Source organism: Urtica dioica, chromosome 8, assembly GCF_054948205.1.
Source record: "Urtica dioica subsp. dioica isolate 48M chromosome 8, U.dioica_male_clone48M_v1_H2, whole genome shotgun sequence".
NCBI classification, from domain to species: Eukaryota; Viridiplantae; Streptophyta; class Magnoliopsida; order Rosales; family Urticaceae; genus Urtica; species Urtica dioica.
The window spans coordinates 36,908,149-36,934,761 of NC_142763.1; the positions used below are offsets into that span (position 1 = coordinate 36,908,149).

General features: G+C 40.8%; 2 protein-coding genes across 8 annotated transcripts; one reads left to right on the forward strand and one right to left on the reverse strand.

Annotated features, from left to right (window-relative positions):
* Window positions 1-9,092: 9,092 nt before the first annotated feature.
* LOC149389613 (basic leucine zipper 23-like) lies at window positions 9,093-16,348 on the reverse strand. Of its 7 annotated transcripts, none has more exons than XR_016300562.1 (5): window positions 16,207-16,348; window positions 14,877-15,834; window positions 14,503-14,626; window positions 13,989-14,065; window positions 9,093-9,122 (listed from the first exon to the last, which is right to left on the reverse strand). XR_016300562.1 is itself a non-coding variant. In XM_089621857.1 (4 exons), exons 3-4 carry the CDS (start codon window positions 15,679-15,681, stop codon window positions 14,598-14,600), a joined length of 834 nt encoding a protein of 277 aa, XP_089477983.1. In that variant the 5' UTR covers window positions 15,682-15,683; window positions 15,810-15,834; window positions 16,207-16,347; the 3' UTR covers window positions 14,185-14,597. The 7 variants fall into 7 exon arrangements, 4 of the variants coding, with proteins under 4 accessions (XP_089477983.1, XP_089477980.1, XP_089477982.1 ...); XR_016300563.1 differs by lacking the exon at window positions 9,093-9,122 and adding an exon at window positions 9,850-9,974; XR_016300561.1 differs by lacking the exon at window positions 9,093-9,122 and having other exon boundaries at window positions 13,342-14,065.
* On the forward strand, window positions 9,431-12,255 carry LOC149389614 (WD-40 repeat-containing protein MSI3-like). The gene is made up of 6 exons (XM_089621853.1): window positions 9,431-9,979; window positions 10,296-10,619; window positions 10,714-10,857; window positions 11,315-11,439; window positions 11,618-11,713; window positions 11,803-12,255. The coding sequence occupies exons 1-6, from the start codon at window positions 9,668-9,670 to the stop codon at window positions 11,993-11,995; spliced, it is 1,194 nt and encodes a 397-aa protein (XP_089477979.1). The 5' UTR covers window positions 9,431-9,667; the 3' UTR covers window positions 11,996-12,255.
* Window positions 16,349-26,613: the final 10,265 nt, after the last annotated feature.

The window sequence follows — 26,613 nt, forward strand, 5'->3', positions numbered from 1 at the left end:
CCATGACTCTCGTGAATGGCCAGGTCTTTGCCTTTGAATCCCGTCTGAGCCACCTTAGACTTTCTAAGGAGGGTTCCATCCCGTGCGGAACATTTGCCCATGCCTGGCACACGCTTCCCGCCCCTCTTAGGCCCCCAGCGGTCTACCGGCCGGTCATCTCCCGGACGACCGTGATATTCTCCCGTACTCACTAAATCGATACCCTCATCGATGGGTTAGCCTTTGGCGTCTGGATACTGTCGTCCTCTATCTGCACCTTGGCTCATCTTCCGACTTTTAACTCGTAGACATCCTCTAGCTTCTGCAGGAATCACACTTCGTGACGACCTTTACGCGCCCTACTTCTGGATTTCGGTTTGATGTTCATTTTATCTTCAGTCTTTTGACTTAACTCTTTGGTTTTTGCGCCTTTACGCCCGCACTCTTTAGCGTGGTCTCGACCCGGTATCGAGGAACTGCCCCTTATGGCATTATTTTTCGGCGTTGAACTAAGCTTGAAATCTTTACGGTGGGTAACTCATCAGTTCCTTTGACCCTCAAACTTTTCATCAATTTGATGTTGTTCCCTCATCATATTACTGATTACATGAGTTTCAAACCGTTCCAATATTAACTTCGACGTTCTAACGCTTCTTAGCTTGCTCTAGTCGAGTGACTTCTTATCGAGGATGTGGCCGAGGCACGGCCATTCCTAAGTCTACCATCGAGTCTTCTTCTTTGAGTATGCTCTACTAGTGGCTCTACTCCTCTTGATTGCCTTGTCTGACTCTTGACTCGACTTGACATACGTTCAGGATTGTTCTTATTCATGATGGCCTACTTGCACCCACTTTTGGACTTGGCCGAACGTCTTCTATCCCAAATGCATGTTTTCTCTTTAAGGATTCTAGAATGTTGGTGCATTGATCTCTCGCTAGCTTCTCTTATAGCATGATAAATGGAGTGCACAAACCTTAGGCAAACTCGATTTTCGAGTCTCCAATAGTTCGTCCACTGTTCCAGTACACACTATCTCTCTTGCTTGTGCTAGTTGTTGCTTCGTCTTAGCTCGGCTTTAGCAACTTGTGGCACATGTTCTTTCTCTATCCATGGCCTTCGTTTGGGGTTTTTAGACTCGAATTGTCTCTCCTAAACTTAACATCGGGTAGTGATGCTATTCTTCTCTTGGTCGACTTACTCGGTTGTCTCACTTGTGATTGCTTCTTCTTCGCGTCCTTCCCCAACACCTAACTTTGGTGTTAGTTGGACAGCTCTTTGGAACATCTCTCATGTAGGGTATCTCCCCCACTCAAGCTTTACACAACGCTGCGTGCTCCAAACAAACTCTCGTGTAAGGTCTCTCCCCCACTCGAGTTCTGGCACCCTCTTGACGACCCTCCGATACACACTACCTTGCTATGTCCTTTCTCCACTCAATCGCTTGCTTGACTGTGGCTTCGACTGAGCGCTTCACTTAAGTTCGAAGTCTGTGTCAACTCTCTCAATCTTTGCTCGACTAGGTGTGGGAGTATGTGCTCCCATAAGTCTCGACTCCACCCACTAGCTTCACAAGTCATGTGCATCATATAATCGGTGCACGATCTTCGTCCCCACAGACCTACCAACACGGCACTGACTATTTGCACGAGTTTTACATTTGACTCGGACTTCGTCCAACTTGTATGCAGGAGCCCATCCCCCACTTCATCCCGTCGACGTCCTCGACGACTTGACTATCGACACATTTTAGTAGCTCCTGTCTGTGGAGTCCTACTTACTTGTCATCGCACACCTTTCTCTTTGCCTCGGAGAAATCATTTGACGTTGCCTTCACCGCTTTGGTGAGCTTGGTACACATATTCTCTTAGGAATTCTTTCCTTCATTCCATCCCACTGGTAAGCTTTGTTGTCAATGGTGCCCAGAAGAAGAGTTGCAGTATTTATTTTGTACATTTGATGTAATAAAGTCTCACGAAGACTCTTGCTTGTAATTGCTTATTCATTTAATAAAAAGTTGAAATGTTCATTCATTTTTCTTGTCTGTTTGAAGCTTTATGATAAAACATTAGTCTTTAGTCCATAAACAAACTTAACAACTTACGAAGAGACAAATGTAGAATTGCATGAACAAACTCTTCGTAGTTTGCTTAAAACGATATATTTGCAATCAAAGGGTCAAATGACTATTGACCTCAGTACGATTGTTAGGAGAATCTATGATGTCTGGTTATGGGGCATTGAGAGTTGGAGACTCTATAGTTCTTCTAGGTATCTTTTGAAGGTACTGAATTGACCAGTGCACTTCTAGAGACAAGATAAGAACCAACCATTTAACCTCTTATGTCTCGAAGTCACTACGTATGAATTGCATCGTGCTTACCTTAATCCTGAAATGAGACATGCCATTTCACAGCTTACGTATTCTCATTTGAGAAAGTCAGAGTTCGGACTCACTATGTGATTCTGAACAAGACCTATTGGTGAAGTACTAAGTTGTGAAGATGTCATGAGTAACTTTGTGAAGTTCTCATAGATATGGAATTCATGTACAAGATTGCTGAAATGCAATGTATATCACCTCATGCTTTGTTCCTTGGAATCTGAATAAATGAACTGGCCAGTGTCCAAATTGAGTCTTGACTCTTTTGGATGAAACAATGTGACTTGTTAGCTCCTCGTCAATACATTGTTTCTAACTTATTCACAAGCGACAAAGGAGTTGAGGAAATAACAGCTAGAAGGGTAAAATGGTAATTTAGTAAATCCCGACTAGCTGATGACATTCATGAATGGTAAACATAGATAATATTCAGTGGATCCGCTCATCATAATTAGGTTGAATTCTTGAGTAGAAAATAAATTCAATTGAACCGAGAGATTTTCAGTGTCAACTTTTTAGTGGAGTCAGTTGACATTAAGCTAAAATTGGAAAAGGTTTGTGAACTTTAGAGTCTAAGTTTTTAGCTCAAGCTTTGTTCATTTGGATCCATGAGGTCACTGTCACAAATCATATCGAGTAGGAATAGTTAAACTAGAAGCTAAGTCAAAACAAGAACGAGACAAGTTTTATGAAAATTGTCTAAAGGGTATTTTTGTCTTTTTAGACATAGGACGAAATGAATGTCAATAAATTTTTTGACATTGTCATATGATGACAAATGAAACTTAAAACACTCGGCCATGAAGAGTTTATTGGGCCTTGAGGATTAATTTCACTTCATGGAATTTTACTTGAAAATTCTTAATGGGCTTTTCTTATGTTGTCATGAACAAGTGAAGAAAAATCTAGAAACCCATTCTAGAAGCCTTGCACGTCCAACCCTAGGAAAAGGAGGCTGAATTTCGTTCATGCCATGGTGTGAAAGAGAGTTTATTTTGTGCATTAATGTATGTAGATACTTTCCAAAAGAAAAAAAAGGAAACAAATTCCCTAATTGAGGAATGTATTTGGGCGGCCAAGGCAAGCAAAAAGAGGAAACAAATTTGCTTCTAGAAGCATAGAGATGGCCGTGTGAATTAAAGGGGACATGGGCAATATTTGCTCATGAATATGTGATATTCTACAAAAGAGGAAACTACCTTTATGAAGGTAATCCCTCCCCTATAAATAGAGGCTTCATTCTCATTGTTCATTCATCCCAAGTTTTAGAGATTGAGAGCTTCTCTCTCTAGCTTGGCCGCCCATCCTCTCTCTCTTTCTCTCTCTCTCTCTCTAAGTTCTTTTCGTTTTTATTTTGGCACCTAGGTCCACATTTGACCTAGCGTTTTTAGCTCTTCGACTTTGAGACTTGTTCTCGAGCCGTCGTGTTTAAAAGTGCCAACTCACTAATTCCTTTTCTCTCGAGTGATTCTTGTGATAAAAACTGTCGTGGTTGCTCGAGTTACCGAGGAAAGAAGAGAGACGTGCTACGAGGGGAGACGAACGTTGCAACTTTCCAAAAGCTTCTCAACGTTCAAGCTTCTAAAAAGGTTAGTAAATTTACAATGCTCATAATAGTTTTTATTTACATGTGCTTGCTCTTTGTCCTAACCCTAAACGCCGCTTACCCGAAGCGTTAAACTTTTTCTTAAACCCTAGATCAATTCCAACAAGCGTATCTCGGTATCCCAACTTGATCAGGGTCTCTTCGAGATCATCCACTCTTGGATTTTGTCTCAACCTTATCCTCCACAAGGCAACTCTTCAGCGACATGGTTAAGCTTTAGACTATCTAGACTTCCTAGCTTGTCGGCAGTGTCTCTACACGAAGGTTGTTGAGAACTTTTCTGTAACTAATCTTAGGACTCTTAAGCACATGGTAAGTTAATGCACAAACCCTCTTTACCTGTACGCCTTTGCGTGAAGCCTTCGCTGCATCCAAGCATCTTTATCTATCTTTTGGTGATGCTCGCTTTTGGTAGAGCCTACATGTCGGCCTTCATTGTCGAGAACAAGGTTACCTCGACCTTCCTTGCAACCAATGGCATCATTCTTTCTACGAATGATATCGAGGTCACACGGACTTATTGATGCATAGTCGTTGCTCGATCAATTCTGCCTTCACCTTGAATAGTTTAGGCTCTGATACCAACTGTCACGGGCCCAAAATTTTCAGTGAAATATTACACCCGCGTGCGGTCCCAAGACTCTCACAGTCATGGCCAGCCTACCTTTCCTCGATCTTCTTCATGAAACCCTCGCGCACTTCGTGCTCACGAACACGGATATCCTAACGGGAACTACATCCAAAAAGTCTCGCTCGTAGCAACCAGAACTGTATCCTATTGCCGAGGCTTGACCGAAAAATGCCTCGCTAACACTCGCCTCGTTACTAGATTCGCTCGCGTCACCTCGACCAATCCCGCATCAGCGCTCTCCCACGTGACTCTCTACCTGGTTGCGTGTGCGATGCCTTAGCCAAGATCAAATCATCATTTGTTCCCTTCACGATGGGATATCATATTCCTCTACCGAGTAGGCGTACCCGCACCGATAGTTCTTACTCCGACTTCTCGTCTCGCAACACATGCGAATGGATGTTTGAAAGAGCAAATCGACTCACAACCTAGCCCTCATCCTTTTGATCTCCGCATGTCTCGTTCACACCATGAGTTTCAGGCTTCAAGTCTCGCTTATAGAGTCGAACCTCGGACTCCTCGCGTTTGGGACATTCCTACCGTCTGTGGAACGAGAATGTCTATTCGATGATCAATTCGATTCCCTTTGGGTCGACACCGAGAACCGGAGAAACTCTATGGAATAAACACCGTGTGGGATAAAAGGCGCACAGTACTGCCCCCGCAGCAATATTGGTCCGAGCCTATCCCAACTCGAACGACACACTAGTCTCTTCGACTATGTATGTTCGCCCCGCATGCCTGCCTCTTCAGCACACGGGAAGCTCACATCAGTCACTAAGACGGGTGGTGGAGAGCTTTACACCAAGGTACCCCGAATAGAGACCAACAACACCCTACCATTTGACTTTCCATGACTCCCTTGAATGGTTTGGTCCATGTCTTTGAATCCTGCCTAAGCCCCCTTAGACTTTCTAAGAAGGTTTCCATCCCGTGCGGGACATTTGTCCATGCCCGACACACGTTTTTCGCTCGTCTTAGGCCCCTAGTGGCCTCCCGGCCGGTCGTCTCTGGGACGACCGTGACAGTGATGGCTAAGTAAATGGATAAGAAAACGAAATTATAGTGCAATGCATGCATACACATTATATTTAGACACACTTATGCAATCAATAAGACCTCACGCTCCTACTTATTCTCACACCTATACTTAATAGAGCAATATAACTTCCAAAATCAATATCACATGGTATAACTCTCATCTTTAGAGCATGCTTTTATAGATATTGTCTATTATCCTCTTAGAATATGGCACATCTACTTTAGTAGTCGGCTAAACTTCAATAGGAACGAGATCTGCAATCTCATACTATGTTTGATAATAATCATATTGTATCGAGTACTCGAGTGAGATATGTAATCTCATATAGCGTGTCATTTATCATTAAGAACGAGATCCAAAATCCCTTCGTATCTATCAACAAGAGTGGCATGCGTAGTCCCTTTATTCTAGTCGACATGTAGGGATCCACAATCCTTTTATATCAATCAATAACGGTGGACTCTGTAGTCTCTTCATATAAATCAACAAGAGTTTGATTCATAGTCCTACATGCTACCACTAATTAATGAGAGTGAGATTCTTTGTCCCACCTACAAAAACTAAGCGTGATTCACAATCTCACAATGTATCATCAATCATCGAGAAAGTGAGATCCACAATCCCACCTCCTAAACAAAAGTGGTATCCATAGTCTCACAAGACATCAAGGGGAGTAAGATCCCCAGTCCCACCTCCCAAACATAAGTGTAATCCGCAGTCTCACATGTTACCACCAACCAAGAAAAGTGAGATGCACATTCTCACCTCCAAATCACAAGTGAGATCTGCAGTCTCACAATGTGCCATCAATCAATGAGTGAGATATGCAATCTCAACTTTGAAACAAAAGTGAGTTTGTAGTCTCACATATATAATATGTTACCCATCAATGATATTGATATCCTTAGTCCCACCTCCTTAAGCAACCAAACAATCTCAATCTCCACAATTAAATCAACATTTTTATGGTCTCGATCTACACTCTCAAAATCACTCTTTGCCCAAGTGAATTTACACACTCACAATCTCTCTATGGACAAGTGATCTATAATCGCACTTCTTAATCGTTTCCTCACTATCTTACTCGTCATCCATCCAGAGTGTCAATAATTATCTCATGACATACTAAACTTTGTCACAAACTTTGTGCTAGTACGTAAGCACGTCTCTATAATCATAGAACATAACATACAATCCAAAAGTTACAAATAATAATAATCGAAACTTACGCTTTGGCTTTTGCAGATCACGCCGTAACAAATATAGTTAAATGGTATTGGAATAAATATCTACATAACTGTTTAAAGAATATCAAAAGAATCCAATTCATATGGACTCACTCATATGAAAGATTCATACCTAAGCTTGTCCTTTACAACGTGAACTTATTTATTTTTTACATTGACCTAAAGACGATAACTGAGTTCACCTATGAGATTTAGACATTCAAGCGAGACATCTTATTATGTGACCATTCTTCTTCCTCTTCTTCTTTCCCATGGACCTTAAAAACTTGCATGATACGCAAGCATATATGTCGTCGAGTAATAAATGTGTACGAGATATGAATATCAATTCCACAAGGAACTTGCTCGATTTTAGACATAAACCAACCGAAAAAACCATTTGAATTATAAAAATGTAAAAAGTGGGGGGTTTTGTATTTTAAGTCAAAACCGAATTAAAATACAATAAGTGAGTAACAATGGTTTACAAATTATAATAAAATGAAAAGGGCCCAACTTCATAGGATCTAAGATTCGGTTGGTTGGTTTGACCATTCCTAATACAAACCTTAATTTAGGAACACCTAGTCTGAATCCCTTTTCATTATCCACTAAAATTATTCGAGTAAAAATGGACCAAAATTTTTGGGAACTTATACCTCTTAGCTTGGTACCTATTAACACGAATTTTCCGGAATTTTGGACAATTACACGAACCGATGAGGCTATATAGAGCTCTAAGTCGGAAAGTGCGGAATGGGTCGCGTACGCTTGTTTTTTACCTCTCGATTTATAAACGAGCATAGGCATTAACTACTTAGCTAACTAGACTAAATTAGCGATATCTAATACCCCAATTTCTTTGTATACTACAATTTATCTCAATTTAAGCACAAACTTGAGGTGATCCCAACCAAAACAAAATATCCAATTATATTGCACCCTCTCATAATCGATAAGCGCATCATTTACGTAATTAAACAAAATATAATAGTCATAAGTAAAAAAAATCAAAGCCATACGAAACTAAGAAATCATACTATAAAATGAACAATCAACATTAAGAAATAACAATATACCAATTAAATAATCTCATATGAATCTCAATTAAGAACAAAATAAAATTCAAAGGCTAAAGTTCAAAGGGATTATTCGTAAACTATGACATCCTCAATACTTTAGGACCAAAATCCAATAAGTCAAAATTATGACATCCTCAATACTTTAGGACCAAAATCCAATAAGTCAAAATTAATCCCAAAGTATGACTTTTTTTAAATGTGTTAGAAAAAAAATACCCTTAATGAAATATCCATATGATTTTGTATTTACTTACTGGTCACAAAAGCAAAGTTAGAAATCATTTTTCGTTTGGTCTATGAAGTTATTGACATCGTTGTCAACAGACCAAATTCTTTGAAGATTTATTAACATCTAGAAAATTTATAGGCATCGATGGCAATAAATTTTCACAGAATTTCGCAGAATCGTTTGAAGATTTATTGACATTCATTTCAATAAAAAGATAAAATGTCAATAATCTTCAAACAAATTTTCAGATTCCTCAACCAGTTTTTTTTCCTGATTTTTCAAAATATGAGGTATATACGAGGCTTTGGAGGGAGTGAAATCGTGAAGCACGTTGATATGGACATAAATCTCTCTTTCTCTTTCTCTTCGCCTCCATGCCGATTCTTCTTCTTCTTCTCCACCAAAAATGATAAAGAAATACCAAAATTTAAACCCAAACCCTAAAGTTAAAGCCATGATCAATAAACCTAAATCCTCACCGATAAATGGAGAGAAGCTCGAAACGAGATTGATTTTGAATTTTTAAAATTTTCAGATTTTCCAAATGAATTTTTTTTCTCCAGATTTTCCAGGTTTTCAAAAAAAAAAAAATTGTCGACAATGTCAATAAATTAAAATAGATTATTGACGACCATGTAAACAAACTAGACAGACGAAATATAAAAGAAAAATAAAAAGATATTTAATTGAGGGTAGTTTTGTATCAATAAATATAAAGAAGTCGTACTTTTGGATTAATTTCGACATATTGAATTTTGGTCCAAAAATATTGAGGATGTCATAATTTAGAAAAAATCTCCAAGTTCAAACTAGAGTTCACAACAATGGAATAAAGAAAAGATAAAGTTTAAGAGGTTTAAACAAATGGAGATTGTAGAGGTGGAGATGGTTGTCCCACTACTTCTTCTTCTTCTCCTCTCCAACCAAGACCTTCAATGACTTCTTCTCTGTCGATACCCAAAAGCTTAGCTCTCTAAAAACATAATTCTAATGAAATGTATAGTTATGAAGTTCAAGCTAAAAAAATAAGATATGGTGTTTCAATGTTTATTATTTTGTGTGTCGTAATGGCTATAAAAAGTAGAATTTTGAGGGTTTGAATTTAATTTACAATCAACTGTTTGAATGGTTTTTTTTCCTTCTTTAAATCAAATCAACAAACAAGAAACACCAATAAAGATAATATACCGAGAAAAAAAAAAAAAAAAAAAACCATTAACTAAGAAAAGGGAAATAAATAAAAAATCGGAAATAGTAAACACTAGAAGGGTTTCCCTGCAATCTCTAAATAAAATAGGTCCCTATAAAACATTCTAGATTGGGCCTCAATAGAGGGCCAGTAAGGCCTAAAGTAGTTCATTAAATTAAAGCTATAAATAAAGAAAACCTCTTACAAAAGTCATTTCATCAACATTACACCTTTGGCGGTTCTTTCATTTTTTTGGCGGGAAAACAGAAAAAGCAAACCCAGAGAGGTCGAAGTGTCTCATCCATGGCGGAGGAAGAACAAGGCGCGAGTGCGGAACAGGTCGAGGAGGAGTACGCCATATGGAAGAAGAACTCTCCGTTCCTTTACGACCTTGTGATCTCTCACCCTCTCGAATGGCCGTCGCTCACAGTCCACTGGTCTCCTCTCTCTCCTCGCCCATACTCCGACCCGGCTTTCTCTCTCCACCGCCTCGTCCTCGGAACCCACACCTCCGACGGAAATTCGAACTTCCTCATGGTCGCCGACGCTCTCCTTCCGGTAAAGTCGTCGGAGTCCGTGTCTGACCCGACCAATCCGAACGCTGTTCTACCTAAGGTAACGAGTGCTTAATTTAGGGTTTTGATTATAAATTTTCTCATTGCGTACCATGTGTTTGTTAAAATGTCGCTGAGACAGTATGAATAATATCAAACCGTGTTTGTGAATTAGGGTTTGTTCTGTTGAGTGGATGTCATAACAGTAGTGATTCATGGCGTATTACAGTATCTATTGTTCATTATATATTAGGGGTTTTTTAATAGCACTGTGAAGTTCAGGATTCGGGATTTGGTCGGCCGTTGGGTGTTATTTTGTTGAGCACTACGTGTTTGTTAAAAGGCCAATGAGAATTTTGTTTCGACTGTTTGTGTAGGTGGAGATAACGCAAAAGATACGTGTTGATGGAGAAGTGAACAAAGCGCGTTACATGCCTCAAAAAGCCTCCATTGTTGGGGCAAAGACGAGTGGCGCCGAGGTATTTGTGTTTGACTGTTCTAAACAGGAGGGACGACCTCATGGGAGCGATTGTGACCCAGATTTGAGGCTGACGGGTCACGATTCCGAAGGTTATGGCTTGTCTTGGAGTCCGAATAAAGAGGGTTATCTTCTGAGCGGTTCTCACGATTGCAAAGTGTGTCTTTGGGATGTGTCTGCTGTGGCTCAGGACAAAGTGATTGATGCTATGCATGTGTTTAAGGTAAACTTCTGGGGTCATTGAATCTGTGTCTATGGTTATGATTGTGAATGTGAATTATCAATGGTGCTGACGGTGAGTGTGAGTTTTATTACAGGGTCATGATGGGGCGGTTGGAGATGTATCGTGGCATCAGAAGAACGAGAATCTATTTGGATCTGTGGGCGATGATTGTCGTTTGGTTATATGGGATCTGCGAACAAACCAGAGCCAACATTCTGTTAAGGCTCACGAGAAAGAGGTAATACTTGATTATCTGTAGTTTGTCTGGTTTTTTTCGTTTTTGTTAACAGGAAGAAGAAGAAGAAAGGTTAAGTTAAAATCTAGTGGATAATGTGTTAATATTGTTTGGTTTTTAAATTCCTGTTAATAGAAGCAGAAAAATAAGCTAAGTTTAAGATGATCGGACTGAAATTCGTCCCGTTTGTGATGCTTCTATTAACTAACATGTGTTGACTAATTTCATCTAACTATATCAAATAGCCCAATTACTATCCTCAAAATTTACTCTAGCCCAACTAACATGGTTGTGAAGGATGTGGGGAAAAATAAGGTCACTTTGTTGGATGAATTACGTGTGAAATATTTTTTTCTTCTGGCATTACTCGTGTCTCATTTCGGATTATTAAGCTTCATACAATCATGGTTTTCCAGTATCTCATCTCGCTCTTTTCGTGTGAATTTCTTAACAATCTCAGGTGAACTACCTTTCTTTCAATCCGTACAATGAATGGATTCTGGCCACGGCTTCCTCCGACACAACCGTTGCACTATTCGATATGCGAAAGCTTACAATACCACTTCATGTTTTAAGCAGTCATACGTACGCTTTTCTATGCCTTTGTTCATTTTCGGCTCTATTTATAGTCAGTCATGCTTATCCACTTGCCATTTTTTTGTATATGCTCTTACCAATTTCTAACGAAAGGCTCTAAAATAGTAAATGTAGAAACAATCTTTAACCTGTGTAACATATGAAACAAGCCGATTTGTCTTTGCAGAGAGGAAGTGTTTCAGGTTGAATGGGATCCGAATCACGAAACCGTGTTGGCCTCTTCTGGGGATGACAGAAGGCTCATGATCTGGGATCTCAACAGGTATCAACAAAGCCTTGATATTCTTAACAAGTTCCATTGTTACTATTTGAAGAGTTTTGTGCATAAATATCGGGAACTTTGTATCTCAGGATCGGGGATGAGCAGTCTGAAGGAGACGGGGACGATGGTCCGCCAGAGCTTCTCTTCTCACACGGCGGTCATAAAGCAAAGATATCAGATTTCTCGTGGAACAAAGACGAGGCGTGGACGATATCAAGCGTCGCCGAGGACAACACTCTTCAGATCTGGCAACTTGCTGACAGCATTTATGGGGATGAGTGACTAATCTCAGTAAACTTATTTAGAGTCGTAAAACCGATACCAATATGGCAAGGTCTCTGGTAGTTCCCCGAGTGTTTTCCTGTGATTAGAACTGAATAGCCTGCCCTTTGGCTGGATAGGGTTTGTTAAAAGGCATTTGTGAGTATCTTTAAGCGTTCATGGGTTATTTAGTTTTTGAGAAAGTTTATTTGTTTACCAAGAGCTGATTCGGACTCTGACAAGGGGCTTTTATTTATTTATTTATAACAAAGTTCAAAATACCCGTTGAGCCGGTTTGCTGATGTTTTCACGGCAATTATTATATAACCAACTTCTTTTTGCTGAGTATTTCGAGGACATTTCGTTATATAAAAATGTTTCGTCCAAAAAGTCAAATAGAGTTAGAATTTCATGGCAAAATAGCAAGTTCTGATGAAAAACATTGTTTATTAGACTAAATATCAAAGGTTTGGACATTTAATAGTTTAACGGTTTAAGAAATGCAATATTCTCCCAGTTATATTCTGAAACATAGATGGTAGAATGCTGCAGTTCAAGGACCTTGCTTCGTTATAAATGTTATTACTTAAGGATATAGATTATATGTTTATAGATGTAAAAATTGGATTATTGAGTTCAGGAGTAAGAATATAGAAATGTTAATTCTCAATGTAGCATACAAAATGATGCAAAACACTGGTGATATCAAGTACGCTATAATTTGACAAGTTCATACTTCATAGCATAGTACTGTGCTGCTGCGTATGATATAGGTGGCTCAAGATGTGAGTGTGACACCAATATAACTACATATTACACGATCGAGTACGTACATTATTACCTGTCGGTATCACTTAAGTTTGTACTATATCGAGAATAACGTGCCACGTTTCACTTTGTCTTGTCTCTAAGGGGGAGTAATGTAGACACTTTCTTTTATATTTTTTATTTAATTTTTCTTTTTAACGAAAACACATCAAAAGACGACTTCAACACAACAAGTTGCTTACTTTCTTCCAAAACAAAAAACAAAGTTGCTTACTTGTATTATTAGTACCAAATAAAGAAACTCTGTTATAAAATATGCACATCAAGTGGGAAGCGCGACCCTAAAAAAATGACAGACTATCGTACAAAGCATATAATATGTCGAAGGGTAAATTTCAACCATCGACATTGCATCAAACACTATTAAAAGTAAATGGCAAGTGGGTGGTTGTGCAACAAAGATAGGTCGCCTATCTTCCTTCCCTTTTATTATATATATATATATATATATATATATATATATATATATATATATATATATATATATATATATATATATATATATATTTTTGGATGCCTTGAAATCACATGAAGACCATAAAGTTTGGGCACATATACTTCTCTACTTTCTTATCTTTACCAGTCCTATACATCATTTCACTTTCTCCTTTCCTCTCCTCTTAAAACAACATCAGAATCATATTGACCCAAGTTGACTTTTTTTCTCTCTCTATTTGCCTCTCGGTAATTCCATGGTTAATGGCCTAGAATTTCCCACAAAGTTTTATTCATACTTTCCTTTGTTCTTTATTGTCCTTCCATGTTTTGAAACATAAGTTAATTTCTAATTTCCAAAGCCATCCTTCAGAAATGATATCGATACTTTTTTTAAATAGAATATCTTCAGTACATAAAAGGGAGAATATCACAAAAAAAAAAAAAAGTATTAAAGATATTATTTCAAATTTCTTTTTTTTTTCATCATTACTATTGGACTTATTGACAGCTACAGGTCTATTTATACTCTCATGGTTCCAATAGAGATTCTTCTTTGGGCGATCATATTTTTTATACTCTCACTAACCGTGATAGCTACAGGTCTCATTCACTCACTTGCCACTTAAAAGATCTCAGATTATTATACTCTCTCTCCCCTACTTTTTTTTGTTAGATGCAAAGCTACTTTAAGCATTTCATAATCCAGAAGACATGGATATATGGTTCGAGTGAGATATTGCTGACTCACCTGATCACAGCTCAAATAACTGAGACACCCCAATTTCCTACGTTCTGTGACTGCGAGCAATCAAGAGTTTGATGGCTCTGAATTTTGCAAAAGTATTAAACAATCATCAGCAAGATAATGCATCATTTACATACAATTCATGTTATGCACATAAACGCTTCAAACAGAATTCAGCGAAGCAAAGACTAGAAAAAAAAAAAAAAATCAAACGGTTTTACTTAACAATCAAAGTAAACACGAAATAGCTGAAACTCAAACATGATCTGAGCATCATATTTTAAAATTCAAGAAGTAGGACTCAGCCACAAACTCCACCAACTACGCATTTACAAACCCTTCCTTTTTTATAGCTCTATAGAACACACGAGACTAAGCTATAAGCTTACTTAACCATCACATAACAACACAACTGAACAAAACTTCAGCTCAAAGTGTCCAAATCGCGCTATGTTTGACACTTGATATTTTAAAAGATAAACAAAGTGCAAAAATAATAATAAAAAAAAAGGAATACCATTGAGAAAACACAGAAGGAAATTGGATGTTGCAGTTCGACAACTACTTATTGGAAAAGCTTTGCGTCTTGAGGATAATCAGCATTGAATAGATTCAGCTAGCTGTTGAAGAACGAGTTCCTCCTATTAAAAGGAACACCAAACCAGTCAGAGGCAGGGAAACAAGCTATATCAAAGTGATAAAAGCTGATCAAAACATCCATAGGCGGTTGTTTTTTTTTCTTTTATTGTAAAACGACAAATTCGGTTTAAGCGCCAGAGACTATATGTTTCACGAAAAGGACCAACAGAATACAAAGTATAATAAGGTCTAGTTATAATACATGCTTAACCAAGTCGTAGAGAGGTAGTAAAATATCGTTGAATTGCTCACCGTATTTGGTTCCTTTCCTCTTACTCAAGCCAGACGAATTGCCCTGAGATTCTCCGTGATGATGCTCCTTCAACCCCGGGTTCTGACCCGAAAAACACTGGAGATTCTCGAAGTCGCAGCTGTTGAAGCCTTGGCCGTTCATCCCAAGGCCATTGCATTTCCCGTCGACGTCCTCACGGAGGCAATAGAGCTGATCGTCGCATTGCATGTTGCACGGGTTCACCACGAACGCGCCGGCCATTCCTTGCCCAGCGCCGTTGCTGTTCATGATGCCGTGGCCGGAGGAGGGTTTCTGGTAGGGAAAAGAGCCGATTTCGCCTTCGATCCTCCCGCGAATGTCGACGAGCAAGCACTTGAGCCTCGCGACCTCGGCCTCGAGAGCACCCTGGCTCTGCAGCCTCTTCACGAGGTGCTGGTTAACGGCCCTCAGCCTCGTGACCTCGTCCTCCAGCGAGGCCGCGCGAGCCTTCTTCTTCTCGCGGTACTTCCTCACGGCTTCTCGGTTCCCCAGAGGCCGCTTCTTCGAGGACGATTTCTTGTCGGAGGACTCGGCGGTGTCGTCGGTGCCGTCGTTCTCCTCCTCCGTCGAGGCCGGGACGATCTTCGTGTGGACGTGGAAGCACGTGTGGGTGTGCGAGTAGTCGGGCCCGGGAGGGTTGCAAGTGTGGGTGTGAGTGCAAGCGTGCGAGTCCTTGAGGATCTCGTCGAAGAAGCTGTCCATGGAGTAACCGCCGGGAATATCTCCCTCCATGTTCGGGCTCGAGAACACCTCTCGGTTCGATATCACCACCTCTCCGTCGTCCATTTCTAGGAGCCAATCACACAGAGTTTCAGAGCCAATTGGAACAACAAAGCTTACACCTTTTTTTTTTTTTTTTCTCTTCTTTCCCCTTCCCCCAAAATTCAACGCTACAAGCCTACAACACTACGTACCAGGGCAATTGAAGCGCCTATTTACCTATAGCGCAACGAGATAAAGTATAAATTCACACAAACATTAGAATTCCACAAAAAATTCGACTGAGCCAAAATAAATTTTAAAAAGAAACAAAGAAATTAGCGCGAAGATTCGAAATCTGTAAACAGATGAATTGGCAAATTTTGATTCGATTTTCAAGTTAAAGAGTGAAAAAGAAAATATCGAGAAGATAGACGAACCACATAGGGCAAACAAACGGAGATTTCGAGTGGATAGATAGAAAATAGAAAATGGAAAAGGAAAAATGTGAGAAATAGAAAACTCGAAGAAACCCTAGGTAGGCCAAAGATGGTAAATAACGGTATTGGTTGCGAAAGTGTGAGATAGAGAGAAGACAAAAGTGAAACGTACCAGAGAGCAAAGATGACTGGTTCAGAGAGCTTCTTCGCTTCTCTTCTCTCTCCTCTCTCTGTAATGAAAAATCAAATCGAACTCTCAGTGTCACCGTTTCCAATTTATACGTATTTAGGAGGGCCCTTCGTGTAATATAGATTTTTCTTTTTTCAAACACCAGTGTAACAAACAAACTATTTTCTTCAAAGATGATATTTACCCTTAAATGTATGTTTTTTGGTTTTTTTTTAAAAAAAATGTATGTTTGTTAGCAAATGAATTACATCGACGACACGTTATCGACGTTTACTTTGTTTTACTTTTATTATTTATTTAAAGATTAAGGGCGTGTTTCCACCTAATAGCAGTCACATTTCTCTTATTTGTCAAATCGAAATTCCGAACTAATGACATACTGTGTTTTATATGTTCGTAATTCAAAGTTGTTGATTAAATGCGTACATTGTATCATATGAGATTCGGTGGGAAAAGAATTACATCGACATTTAATTCCAACATTTGGTATGCAAAGATATATATGCCTCATACAATTTCAAACGCATTACCACTATAAAAATTATGACCCTATTCTCAAGTCACATGCATTGGTGTAAAACTAGTGAGAGAATATGCGTTTTGCAAAATGAAAATAATTGCAAAACTCGAATGGGGATAGACATGACAAGTGAGAACCACATAAAGCTTACTACTGAATAAAATATATCTACTTTTTACATTCAATTTTGAAGACCCTACACACTAGATGTAGGACTCTCATGCAAATTGCCACGCAAGTAGGCTAAAATCACCTAAAAATGTAACTATAAACTATATACAAATCTATTTTTATTTATAAGATAAAAAAATGAACATTCGGGTGCTTGCAATTAATCTTTAATTCAAAAAATAAAAATATGTAATAACAGAAAAATAGTGTTTGGCTCGATCGAGTGAAAACTGTTTCATTGAATTGAAATGAGAGAATACACGCAACTGAGTTTATATACCACCATGTATCTTACACATCCCAATAAAACCAACAATAAAGGAACAAATAAAGAAGGAACACGTGTAAATGTAACAACCAACTAGTTTTAATTAAAAACGAAACAAAACTCGCAGCTCGCCCAAAACTCGCAGCTCGCAGATCGAAGCTCGCTCAACTCGCAGCTGTTCGAAGCTCGCTCAACTCGCAGCTGTTCGAAGCTCGCTCAACTCGCAGATCGCTCACGACTATGTCACTCCAATAGCCCCCGCAAACGAAGAGTGGAAAGATCTTCTACTCGAAGTTTGGAGCGCAAGTCAGGGAATCGAAGGTTGGAGATGGCCTTGGTGAGAACATCCGCAGCTTGATCCAGAGCAGGGACATGACGAACTTCGACTTGACGTTGGAGCACCTTGTCACGAACGAAGTAGAGATCAATTTCAACATGTTTCGTGCATGCGTGGAGTACTGGATTTGCTGCAAGTTGAACCGTGCTTTGATTGTCACACCAGAGGATGGGGCGAGGAAGCGGCATATGACCCAGCTCACCAAGCAGAGATTGAAGCCACGTAACCTCAGAAACAAGACTGGCCAGGGCACGAAACTCTGCCTCAGCTGACGAGCGAGAGATAGTATGTTGTTTGCGTGAGGACCAAGCAACCAGGTTAGATCCAAGATAAACGCAAAACCCGGTCGTGGACTTTCGATCGTCATAATCAGAGGCCCAATCAGCATCACTGAACCCAATGAGAGTAACTGACGAAGGCTGTTGACGGCGAATGTGGAGACCAAAGTCAATAGTCCCAGCAATGTAGCGGAGTATACGCTTCACTGCTTTCCAGTGAGCCTCTCGAGGAGTCTGCATAAACTGGCAGACTTTGTTAACGGCAAAGGAGAGCTCCGGACGAGTGATCGCCAGGTACTGCAAAGCCCCGACAACACTCCTGTAGAGATGGGGATCAATCATCAAGTCACTGCCGTGAGCAGTAAGCTTCTCGCTAGACGTCATCGGAGAGGCAATTGCTTTTGCATACTGCATCTTGACACGTGCCAGGAGGTCAACTGCATATCTGGGATAAGAGAAGACCAGACTCGACATGGTGAACCTGAATGCCTAAAAAGTAGTCGAGCTGACCCAGGTCTTTCAAGGCAAACTGAGCATGAAGATGACGAACCAGGGAGTCAAGACTCTGAGAGCAGCTACTGATGATGAGGATGTCATCCACATACACCAGTACATACTGAGTCAAGAGTGGAGAAGACTTGACAAAAAGAGATTGATCCGACTTAGTGCATGTGAACCCAGAAGAAAACAGAACAGTTTGTAGTTTTTCAAACCAGGCCCTCGGAGCTTGTTTCAGACCATACAGTGACTTGTGAAGCTTACACACGAGGTTAGGGTTGGACACATCAGCAAACCCCTCTGGTTGTTGGAGGTTAATGTCTTCCTTGAGATCCCCATTCAGAAAAGCATTATTCACATCCAATTGGCGTATTAACCATCCCTTTGACAGGGCTAAACTGAGCACAACTCGAATTGTTGTTTGCTTGACAACTGGACTAAAGGTTTCATGAAAATCAAAACCAGCCACTTGCTTGAAACCCTTCGCAACAAATCTAGACTTGTGCTTGTTTAAGGTCCCATCCGAGTTTTCTTTGAGCTTGAACACCCACTTTGACCCAATGGCCTTTCTATCAGGGGGTAGAGGTACTAAACTCTAAGTGTTATTCCTAATAAGAGCAAGGATTTCATCCTGCAAGGCCTGTTTCCATGGTTCAGACTGTAAAGCATCGGAGACAGAAAAAGGCTCATTGCTGGCCATGTATATACGAGGTTTGACCACACCTGCCTTCCCACGCGTGATCATTGGATGGTCATTTTGAACAGGAATAGGTGAGGGAATTTGTTGTGACACGAGTGGAGAAGGAGTAGAGGTTGATGAGACTGAGCTTGAGGTGGCCTCAGAGAGAGAATGTGGTGGGGTTGAGCTTGAGGTGGCCTCAGAGAGAGAATGTGGTGGGGTTGACTGTGAGGTGGGGGGAGATGGTGGAGGGATGAGATCATGATTTTGGACTATAGGTGTGAGGATAGGTGTAGGAATGGGAATAGTTTGTGAGGCTGAGGATGGAGGAGATAGGGAAGAGTCAGGGAACATGCGTGTGTAGGGAAATACTTGTTCATTAAAAATCACATCGCGTGAGATAAACACTCTATCGGTGGAGTCTAGGCATTTGTACCCCTTGTGGTTCAAACTGTAGCCAAGAAACAAGCAAGGTTTGGAGCGGAAGTCAAGCTTATGAGTGTTAAAAGGTCTGGTGTTGGGGAAGCACTCACAACCAAACACACGAAGCTGAGCATACACTGGCTTGACCTTGAGCAGAACATCAAGAGGATAGGTCATGTGCTGGATAGGCGTAGGTAGTCTATTGATCAGATAGACTGAAGTGCGAAAAGCCTCATCCCAGAATTTCAGAGGCATGTTAGCCTGAGCCAGAAGAGTGAGACTAGTTTCAACTATGTGCCTGTGTTTTCGTTCAGCAACACCATTCTGCTGATGGCTATGTGGACAGAAATTCCTGTGGACAATGCCTTGAGCTGTTAGAAAAGCTGTAAATGGTCTATACTCCCCACCCCAGTCCGATTGAACAGCTAGTATTTTTGTCCCTAACTGCAGCTCAGCATGTTTTTGAAACAGCTTGAATGTATTAAGAGCCTCAGATTTTTGTCTCAAAAGATAAATCCACGTGTAGCGTGAGTAAGCATCAATGAAATGGATATAATATCTGTAGCCACTGGCAGAAGGACATGGTGATGGGCCCCATAGGTCAGTATGGATGAGTTGGAGAGGTTTTGTATAGACAGTTTGGGATGAGGGAAAGGGCAGCTTATGAATTTTGCCAAGACAACACGCTTCACACACAGAAAACGACTTTTTATTGCAGTTTTGGAGGTTACAAGGCACAACCTTAACAACTGGTTCAGAGGCATGAGCTAGTCTATTATCCCACAATGTGAAATGAGAAACTACAGGATGTTGTTGAGGAAACCAAGTAGTGGAGTCTACATTGGATGAATTGACACTAGACAAGTTTGCAGTAGAAGAGAGCAGTGAGTGAGGAGGGGTGGAGATACTTGAGGAGAGCTTGGACTTAGTGTTTAGCTGGAATTGAGAGTTGTCGAAGACATAGAGACCATTTTGAAGTTTGCCTTGCAGCAGAATGTTCCTAGAGACCTGATCCTTGACAAAACAGACAGTAGGATAAAATTCAAAATAAGCGTTATTGTCTACTGTAAACTTAGACACACACTAAGGAGATTTTTTGAAATTTGAGGCACATGTAAGAGTTTGTCTAAGACAAGAGGTTTATGATGTGTTTGTGATAGGATATGAGAATGACCAATTCTAGAGATGTTGAGGCCCATACCATTCCCAATGAGTACTTTCTCCGAGCCAGTGAACGCAGCTCCATGAACCAAGTTGTCTTCTGAGGACGTGATGTGATGAGTTGCACCGGAGTCAAGGTACCAATTCGAGTCTACAACAGTCTCCGGTGTGGCCAACATTGCAGCTGGTGACCACTCTTTTTGAGGAAACTCATAAGCTGAGTCGGAGCCACAATTGTATTGAACATCACTCAGCTGATCCTCTCCAAATTTAGCTAGATGGCCTTGAATATCTTGAGATTGAGGTGGCTGAGGAGGTCCAGAGAATGACTGGTCATATCGATAGTAGCATTGCATTACTACATGACCAGTTTTGCCACACAGCTGACACTGAACACGGCCACGTCCAGGAGAGCCACGTCCATATCCACGCCCAGAGTTGTAGTGAGCATTCTGATAGGTATGTGGCGTAGTGTTGAAGCTACCTCTTCCAGCAAATTGAGGATTAAAACCTCGCGATGAAAAGTTTCCACGAGCAGGTTGAGGATAGTTTGAGCCACAGCCATAGCTAGATCCTCGACCTCTGTTCCAGCTAGAGGTTGAGTATTGAGAGAGATTAGCCGTTGGAAAATCAGTCTGAGATTGATGCTTTTTCTCAATTCTGCATTCTTGAGTTAACAACAAATCTTCAATTTCAGCAACTGGGAAAGGATCAGATCTCGTATCCATGTTCATGATGAAGTTCTCATATTCCTCCGGCAAGCCACTGTAGATGCATTCGATGTGTTCTTTAGCTTTCATCGTCTCACCTACCATTGAGAGCAGATCAATCAGATTACGAATCTTGAGAAGGTAATCATTGATTGACATAGATCCTTTCTTGATTCCACTCAATTGAGTCTTGAATTGAGAGATCTTTGCTCGGATCTGAGATGCAAAGTAGATCTGCAAAGTGCTCCAGATCTGAGTAGAAGTTTCACACGCAACTAGTCGCGAGAGCACGCCGTCGCTAATTGAGGCCATTAGCCATGAAATGATGAGTTGATCTTGCCGATCCCAGGCAATGAACGCTGGGTTGACAATTCCGGCTTCACGATTCCTCTCCGTCGTGAATTCCGGTGGAGGAACGACCTCTAACAGGAGGAATCTCTGCAAATTATGACCACGCAGAGTTGCTTGAACTTGCTTTCTCCAGATTATGTAGTTGTTCGCGTCGAGCTTAGACGCAATTGGATGAGAGAATGAGACGAATTGTTGAGCAGCTTGATTATCCATGATGATCGAAGAAGACGAAGATCAGCGATCTGAACTATGGATCGGAGAAGACGAAGATCTCCGATCAGAGCTAGAACGAAGAAAGCTCTGATACCATAATAACAGAGAAATAGTGTTTGGCTCAATCGAGTGAAAACTGTTTCATTGAATTGAAATGAGAGAATACACGCAACTGAGTTTATATACCACCATGTATCTTACACATCCCAATAAAACCAACAATAAAGGAACAAATAAGAAAGGAACACGTGTAAAGATAACAACCAACTAGTTTTAATTAAAAACGAAACAAAACTCGTAGCTCGCCCAAAACTCGCAGCTCGCAGATCGAAGCTCGCTCAACTCGCAGCTGTTCGAAGCTCGCTCAACTCGGCTCGCAGATCGCTCAACTCCTCGCCCAGCTCAACTCGCAGCGCGCAGATCGCTCACGACTATGTCACTCCAATAATATGTAACTAAGCCAAGACCGTCTCGATCCTGGAGATTTTTTCTTCTTCTGTGTTTCAAGAATATGGATTTGGATGTGATTTTAGCATCACGTGATCTCTAATCAGAAGAATTTTACTTTATATTCATTCATTAAATCAGATTATGAATATGATACAGATTTACAGTCTTGTTTATGAGCGAGGGTATCAGTTGGCACTGCAGAAAAGAACCCCCCAAAAGCGCAATTTGCAGTACGTGAAAATAAATTGAGTTGTTGGTACGTGGTATATGGGAAGATCGACAACCTGCAATTATTGTGGTAACAAAATATTAGATAATTAACCAATTAAAACGTTTAAGATTGCTATATAGTCAACGTTTAGTAAATTTTAGGTAAATAGTCATAAAATGACGTATTATTCATGATTTGTCTTTTCATTGAAAAAAAAGTGGAGTATTTACGTCAATTTACACATGTAAATATGTGGACGTGACTATTTACCTAAGATTTACGAAACGTTGACTATGTAACAATGTGAAACTATAAATATGGCTATATTTTACCACCTTAGATGATTGGCATGACCAGCAACACAACTCACGGAGTAGAAGTGTGCTGCTGGCCGAGTCCAAGCTGCACGGGCAGCAGTGTCTTGGACAAGACGGCAAATATCCGGAAGAGGCAGCTGGCAGGAGTCGGCTGACCGAGGCAGGCGCGATAGGTTTGACCCGGCCAGACAAAGACGCGCGAGGCAAGGGCCGAGTGACGTGATGTCCAGATGACGGAAGGCAGTAGCACATTGACGCGCGCTTGACTTAGACGAGGACCTGGGCGAGCGCGCGCGCGTGACAAGTGGCGACGGTTACCAGCGGTTGGCTGCAATTTCCCTTAGACAAATGTGCGCGGACGGTTAATGCCAGGTGGGAATTCGCTGAAGGCTTTCGGTGGGCAACAGGTCTTTGTAATTATGGTAACCGCTCGTGCCATGTTGGCGGCGACGGTTACTAGACGGTTATTTGTTATTGGGCAGTTGGGGGATGTCAACTACCCATATGATATATGTTATTATGCACGGCAGGAGTCACTAGAGTGTGGTGTCCTTGCTATTAAGTGTAAACATTTCCTTTGTGAGATAATCAAAAGGTTGGGTGGGTTCCCGTAAAGATTGTGTGTGTGTACTCTTGTATGCTTGGGTGTTTTATCGTGTTATTGTTATTGCCGCCAGATTGCTTACGTTGCGTTGTGTTGGATAGTTGGCTGATCGGACAGCGGGTGTTCGAGCCATCACATGCGCGAAATTTGGGAGGAAATATTGTCCCTATGACACTATATATCTACTGGACCATTGTTGTGTGTTTGAGTTTAATTATTGTTGATGTCGGTTTCAACAATCTCAAATTATAATACGATATATAGATATATTTGATTTATTTAAATTTGGGTTTCAGAAGACGTCGTATAAGAAGCAATGGAAATTCGAAAAGAAATGGATAAAAGCGAATATAAATACTTGAAGTTATTTTATTATTAATCGAAGAAATTAAAAACTAAAAGAGGGTGAAGTGCCAAACTCAACAAGGGCGAACTCGAAGAAATAGAGAAGTGAAAGATCGAAGATCATAATGTAAGCTTGCGTGGCGAAAATTGATATATCGGCTTCTATTTATAGTTGGAGCGGATCCGTTGAAGTGGACACGTGTTCGTCAGTTCGGCTCTTCCACGTCGATGGTTGAAGTCGTCCCAGATCCGGTCTTCGCGGCGAGGTCTTCTATCCGCCTGTGACCAATTCCTTTGATTGAATCCGTGTGGGTAATCCTTCTCTTCTTCGGCGAACTGGGCTTCTTATTGGGCTTGGATCGGTCTTCCGGAGTCGAACTGGCCCAAACGGTTCCTTGAAAACTAGTTCGCTTCTTCTGTTAGGCTTTGGGCGGTCCGAAGCCCAGCTTAAGTGATTTCTATTTGGGGAAAATGATTTTTAACCCCCAAAATTATCATCTATTTTTTGAGGATTTTTGAATTTTCAATTTAGTTATATTTTAATTTAGCTTTATTAGTTATTGTTAAGTCGTTTTTTGGATTTAATATTTGAGAAAACATGATGTGCTTGGAATAAACACCTGTCTGGTCTTTGGATCGGCCCAAAATCACTCTTCGAAATTTCAAAGAGCTCAAAAAATTTAGGACAAGTCCCAAAGTGTTCGAGAGCTTCAGAGAATCTTTGAATTGTGATTTGGGATGAGAACCCAAGTAGGATTTGAGTGTGGTGGTGAAATATTCCTCTTATTAAGTGAAGAATATGATAATCAATTTCTCAAGTTCTTGAACACTTTTATATAGAAAATATAATTTGGCTTGGTTAGCCTTAGTTTTTTTATTTAGAGAAAGTGTTTGAGAGAGAGTGAATATTTATTCTCTTATTCTAAAGAGAATGGAAGTAAATTATTCCTCTTTTGTGTTTGGTTGTCTCATTTTTTTTATGTGATATTGTATGAGTTTAGTGAACTTGTTTTGATTATTTTTGTTTGATCTCAAATGTGTTTTTTGTGAGAGAAAAAGAGTAGAGAATTTGGCGTAATTTGTCCTTATCAAGTAGTATCATGGGATCGCGGAACCGTGTCTTCGGATCACTCGCTTTTCGATATCCCCTTGCCTCGTGAAGTCAACAATATGGTCTCGTTGCGTTTTTCAAATGTCGTGACAGGTCCGTCGGGGAGTCATTGTACTTTGTGAACGTCTTAGTCTCGTTAATGGATCCATCTGAGACATTTTGTCTTGTGAGTTTTTTTTATCACGTCCATGAGCTCGTCGGGGAGACATTGTGCCTCACCGAGGGATCCGTCGGGGATGCCGTTATGCCTCATGGGCTCCTCTATTTCATCGAGGGAACAGTCAGGGACGCCTTTACGCTTGATGGGCTTATCTTCTCGTCGAGGATCTGTCGGGGAGGATTTTATGCCTCGTGGCCGGACTTCTCATCTCACTGAGGGATCCGTCGAAGACACCGTTACACCTCGTAGGCTTCGGATTTGCGGTGGCTCGCCGATATTGTGATTGACAAAGGCGGAGCCTAGGATGCGCAGTAGCGTATGTGGAGGCTCTCCGGCCTTCTTGTGGCTCATCGCCTCGTTGGGACTTCTCGTGGCTCGTCTCCTCGTCGATTGGTTCGTCGGAGAATCCTCGTGGCTCATTACCTCGCCGAGTGGTCTATTGGAGACTTCTCGTGGCTCGTCGCCTCGTCGATTAGTCCGTCAGAGACTCCTCGTGGCTCATCACCTCGCCGAGTGGTCCGTCGGAGACTCCTCATGGCTCGTCGCCTCGCACTCGCGGTGGATTGTCGCTCTAACACTCGCGATGGATCATCGGCCACGTGCTCCATGGTTGATCATTGCTCTCGCACTCGCGGCGACTCTCCAGTTACACGCTTTGTGGTGGATCGTCGGTCTCGCACTCGTGATGGCTCGCTGGTACGGGGCTTCGTAAGGATCCCCGGCCCCGAGGTTCGCGATGTTCACCGGCACGAGTGTTTGCTTGGTTCACCAGATCGATCTTCGCTTGGCTCGCCGGCTCGGTCTTCGCGGTGGCTCTCCGGCCTGGTCTTCGCGGTGTTGAAGGGATGGCAAAAATGAGTGCGTCTTTGCGTGGGTTGTACAATCGGGTCCGAGCAAAGATTCCTCGAACCCGTTGGTCTCCACCGAGTCGTCTAGCATCGTTCCAGACCCGAGCGAGGTCAACGCGCATTCATCTTTGTCCTTAGACAGCGAAGCTCTATTTTACTCCACGAGTTATACATGTAAATATGGCCACATATCTACTGCTTTTAAAAAATGAATTGCTTCTACTAAAATAAATCATTTTCTACATATAAAAAAAGAAGTAAGGCTACGATAAAAACTCATGTGCAATCGTTTCAAATTTTTATTTGGGGAGCCAAGTTTAGAACAAAATGTTATTCGTCTCATTTTCTTGGCTCCTCAACCGAAACATATTGATAAAATTTAATACAAGTAAGCTTAATTAAAAAAAAACCTCAAAACCCCTTAAATATAAGATGAAAAATAGATCATAAACACTAAAGAAAAAAAAAACAAAAGTTGGAGTTTACGAGTCTTTTTAGATAACATCTATCACGAACAGAAACCTTGCTTTCACTTATACCTATTGTATTTTTGGATTTTATTTTTAAGTTGTGATCCATGCTGCGTTATTTACGCACGCAAGTGCACGTATTCGTTCAAGTAGTATAATCGTAAGAATGAGTCGATCCCACGGGGACTTTGCTTAACCGAAACTGAACGAGCTAGCAACGACTTGAACTTAAAGCAAACAAAGATGATTATTAACTAAATAGCA